Raw genomic sequence first — 3836 nt, forward strand, 5'->3', positions numbered from 1 at the left:
GGGGGTCCGCCCTTGAGTTGAAGAAAGTTTCAAAAACAATTTAAGACCTTAATTTTCTGTCTTATGTCTGCTTAATGTCTGATGATGGTAGTTTTTATTCCTGCGTGAAATTTAACGGGCAACCTGCACAAGTACCTACCGATCACAAACTTTGGAAAAGTTACTAGATGAATGAGCTCCTGAATGATGAACCAGACCAAACCTTGGAAACACCATACCTTGTCACGTTCAGACGTCAAAACTATTTCAATCTCATAATGATTCTACAATAAGCAAATTTTCAGTACTCAAAGCGTCTCATCCCGACCCCATAATTCATACTTGAAAGTTGACAATGCCACTAATTCAACGGCACTTGAGCGAATTGAAAAGTTTTATCAGATCGAACCCGAAAAGACCAAATCCGACCGACTCGTTCGCAGTCCAGCCGCATCGATTTCAGCACATGACCCATCGAAAATTGCCCAAAACCCCCGACTTAATTTATGTGCCTCAAATCATAAAATGGCTCAAAAACAAGTTCAAGTTCAAGGTGCTGAAAAATGCCTGGGATCCAGAATTTTCCGAAGGGGCTTTCATTTATGGCACCACCAGGTAAGAGTCAGGAAGACTGCACCAGTTGTGTGATAAAAACGTTCAGTTTCCAGGGCAGTTTGCAAAATAACCGACATCATCAGTCGAGACAAACCGCAAGAGCTGGAAAACCTCTTGACTTTCTCGGCTAAGATGAAGTTAATCGACTACATGTCCACGCGACTTAGTAAAGTGCAGAAGGAAATCATCAAACTCAAGCCGGATGACATCAAAATTCTCGTTCCTTTGCACGTCGCATTATCCAAAAACGGTAACAAGAAGAACTGTCGGGTGGCCATGAGAGTTCTGGGTTTAAAGTGGTGAGTGCAAGCTGATCCCCGATTTCACTATTTTTGCACATTCGAGTATCACCAAATTTCATACATCATCAGATGGTTTCTCAACCGAATAAATAGAATTTCAGCATTTTTCCTATCCAAACACTCGCGGCGCACAAATAAATACAATCTTGTTTATTATCAGCGCGTTCTGCAAACATTAAATCCAACTTTATATGTTGCAATAAAAATCAAACTTTACTCGCAACCAGTTTTATTTTTTTGATCTTTCAGGAAAAACGATCGTTAATTTGCCACGCTCAACCCGAAACGGACCTAATTTGCAGATTTTATTAGAAACTCCATGACAGTAAATTCTGGTTGGGTTTTTTCAGGCACGAACAATCCCATGTTCTTAAATTGGTCCTGGTGGCTCTTCAGACCGAATTCTTGAGGGACTACAGCGGCGGACACAAACATTCGGAATGGACGGTAAGCGCCTTTGATATTCTCGAATGTGGCATGTTGACTCAAATTCCTGGATAATGGCCGGCACGATGCCCATTGAAGAGGGATCGACTTATTACTTAGTTTGAAATTACTTTGTAAGCCGCCTATTTGCCTTTAGTAGGACAAAGAAAGGCAGAAGAATGATATATAAACAATCGAAAATATAATTTAGAAGAGAACAAAGTTAATGATTGCCCCAGTTTAACCCAATTACTTGTCCTCCTACGCGTTTATTCAGTAACTTCTGGAGAATCCAAACAAACCACCCACGCGTGCTTTTTGACCTTTAATAATCCACAGTTTCATTTGGGTGCAATATTGTCCCTCAAAAGGCCTTCAGCCGTAATCCTTTAACGCTGGTTTAGAGATGCGGATATTTTCTAAAAAAATTAGTAGGGCACAACTCAAGTATCCTGATATTTCCCATAAAAAATCGAATTTTTCGAATCTTCCATTGCTTGCACGGTTCGATGGCGAGCGTTTTTAGGATCTTCGGATCGGAAGGGGAGGATATTGACTGACTCCTCATTTTATGGACTCGGAAGTTGATAACCACTTAGAATATAATTTAATTGTACTAAACCCAAATTCATTTGTAATTTTCCCAACAGTTCCCAACTTTGAAAACCGCAATAATCTCGTTATTTTTAACAGCTGAGTTAATGAATAAATGCCAATTTTCTTCACTCCAACTTAGGCCTCAATGATGAGGGTCGCGAGACGCAATAAGCGCAGTAAATTTGCTTCTGGATTTATCCTGGCTTCACACAGGCTGTCACAGCTTTGTCCAATCCGATATCTTTTTGTTTTCTTGAGGAGATCGATGATGACATCGGGAAGATGAGATTAAGGCACGTGGGCACACGTGCCAAAAAGATGAAATTCGCATGACTTTTCCTACCCATTTCCCACTTATTCTAAGTTGGCATCTGGGCATTTCCATTTGTTAGGCACTCTTTTTGTTACATTATCGACCTTTATTCATTTGATTAATAATGCGCCAATGAATAGGAAATCTTTGGGATTTTTCTCAATAAATTCATCTGGATTGAACGTGCAAAGCACTTTTATCCCGAACGAAATACCAGACTTACCTGGGCGACGAGATTGAATGATAGGGCACTTCGGTGTTGTGCCCAATAAGATCTTGGTTGTTTTCCACAATTCCCCATGGAGCGATTCCCAGGGTGTTGACTCTGCCGGTTCTTTGAGATCTTTCCAGCAATAAAGCGTCTCCTACGTGTTTCGTAACACCTAAAATAAAATACATAGTTCAGTAAACTTTGAAAGTTTGATGGCCAGTTACGAACAGAAAAAAGCAAACAATTTTTTTAACGAGTTTTTAAATAACTGATGGACCTAAAACTTTTATAGCGAAAGACCTCCCTCCTAAAAGTTGTACAGTTTTGTTGTTGATAGTTAAAAAATATTTTATATCGCTTGCCCCCAATGGCTCCGGGATAGTGTCCGATTTCGAAATTTGTCCAAATTAGAGTTTTCCACATATCGATGGTAGCTGTAGATGAAAACGTAGGTGGAAGCACTTACCAGTGTTGGTTCCTCCGGTGAAAATCCAGGCTCCAGTGGACCTTGCAGCTTTCAGAAGCCCTTTGCGCAGCACCTTTTTTAGCTTTGGCTGTAACTCGAAGTTGGCTTTTCCTCCTTGGATCGAAATCAGCAGTTTGGGCAGTTCCAGGCCCCATTCGCGAGTAATCAGCTGCATCAGATGGTCGGGCTTTGTGTCGTGCGCCACCCGGATGTACTGCAATGGACAGGAATTTACTTGGACATTCGTGGAAAAAATCGGCAAAAAGAAACTGTTTCGCGCTCCCTTTGATATTGTATGCGCCTATGGGACACAAGGAGACTGTAGAATCTAATTTGCGACGCCGAAGGCTTCCAAGGGGCAAATTAAAGCTATGGCTTTTATGATCTGAAGTGAACTCGGTTAACTTACATGAGCGACATAATGAGCTTTGTTAATTAGAACCGTTTAACTTTAAGGGAAAGGTTGTAGATAAGTTCTATATTGTTGAGGCTGATTCATTTTTTATAAACGTCTTTTTCGGTATTTGCCTCAAAATTTTTTGTCTTTAAAAATTTCCTTACGTCTTTTATTACAGATTGATAAATAGTGCTCCTATTTCGCAATAAGAACGAATTATTTAGTTATGTGACTTTGACTTAATCTCATTGTTTAAATTAATAAAGGTAATGTTAATTAATAATTTTGGTGTAAATTTAATTTGGGTGTATGTTTCTTTGGTCTACTTCAGATTTTAGTATAGGTAACCATGTATGACTTAAATTAAATGAAAATTAAGCAACACAATTATTTTGATTTAGTAAAATTAGTGCGCTTTCTTTAATTTTACGTTTTTTTGTGGATTGTTCTTTTGTTAAAATTGTGGAATTATTCCATTGAATTTTATGGCAATTATCAAATGCATGTTGACAAATGTGTGATTTATGATA

The 3836-nt window shown here is 39.0% G+C and overlaps 2 protein-coding genes across 17 annotated transcripts in view; one reads left to right on the forward strand and one right to left on the reverse strand.

Moving 5' to 3' along the window:
* The window catches only part of LOC109534117 (transient receptor potential cation channel trpm), a 45975-nt gene that overhangs the window by 13584 nt on the left and 28555 nt on the right, over nt 1-3836 (reverse strand). For all 13 annotated transcript variants that reach the window (XM_019899684.2, XM_019899682.2, XM_019899681.2 and 10 more), the window contains 2 exons: nt 2910-3123; nt 2456-2615 (listed from right to left, as the gene is read on the reverse strand). In XM_019899684.2, coding sequence (XP_019755243.2) covers nt 2456-2615; nt 2910-3123 — 374 coding nt within the window. The remainder of the gene's footprint in view (nt 1-2455; nt 2616-2909; nt 3124-3836) is intronic.
* LOC109534121 lies at nt 204-1540 on the forward strand. Of its 4 annotated transcripts, none has more exons than XM_019899693.2 (3): nt 204-594; nt 641-893; nt 1247-1540. In XM_019899693.2, exons 1-3 carry the CDS (start codon nt 543-545, stop codon nt 1395-1397), a joined length of 456 nt encoding a protein of 151 aa, XP_019755252.1. In that variant the 5' UTR covers nt 204-542; the 3' UTR covers nt 1398-1540. The 4 variants fall into 4 exon arrangements, with proteins under 4 accessions (XP_019755252.1, XP_019755253.1, XP_019755250.1 ...); XM_019899694.2 differs by having other exon boundaries at nt 653-893; XM_019899691.2 differs by having other exon boundaries at nt 205-594; nt 648-893.

The sequence above is a fragment of the Dendroctonus ponderosae genome, unplaced genomic scaffold, assembly GCF_020466585.1.
Source record: "Dendroctonus ponderosae isolate FM_Combo_2020 unplaced genomic scaffold, Dpon_F_20191213v2 Dpon_F_20191213_6, whole genome shotgun sequence".
Taxonomy (NCBI): domain Eukaryota; kingdom Metazoa; phylum Arthropoda; class Insecta; order Coleoptera; family Curculionidae; genus Dendroctonus; species Dendroctonus ponderosae.

What these genes read in the sequence shown, in the direction of transcription:
- LOC109534121 (XM_019899691.2), top strand. Translation starts at nt 335, where the DNA reads ATGCCACTAATTCAACGGCACTTGAGCGAATTGAAAAGTTTTATCAGA. An exon ending in TTCATTTATGGCACCACCAG is followed by an intron (nt 595 to 647) that starts GTAAGAGTCAGG and finishes TTCAGTTTCCAG; the next exon opens with GGCAGTTTGCAAAATAACCG. An exon ending in AGAGTTCTGGGTTTAAAGTG is followed by an intron (nt 894 to 1,246) that starts GTGAGTGCAAGC and finishes GGGTTTTTTCAG; the next exon opens with GCACGAACAATCCCATGTTC.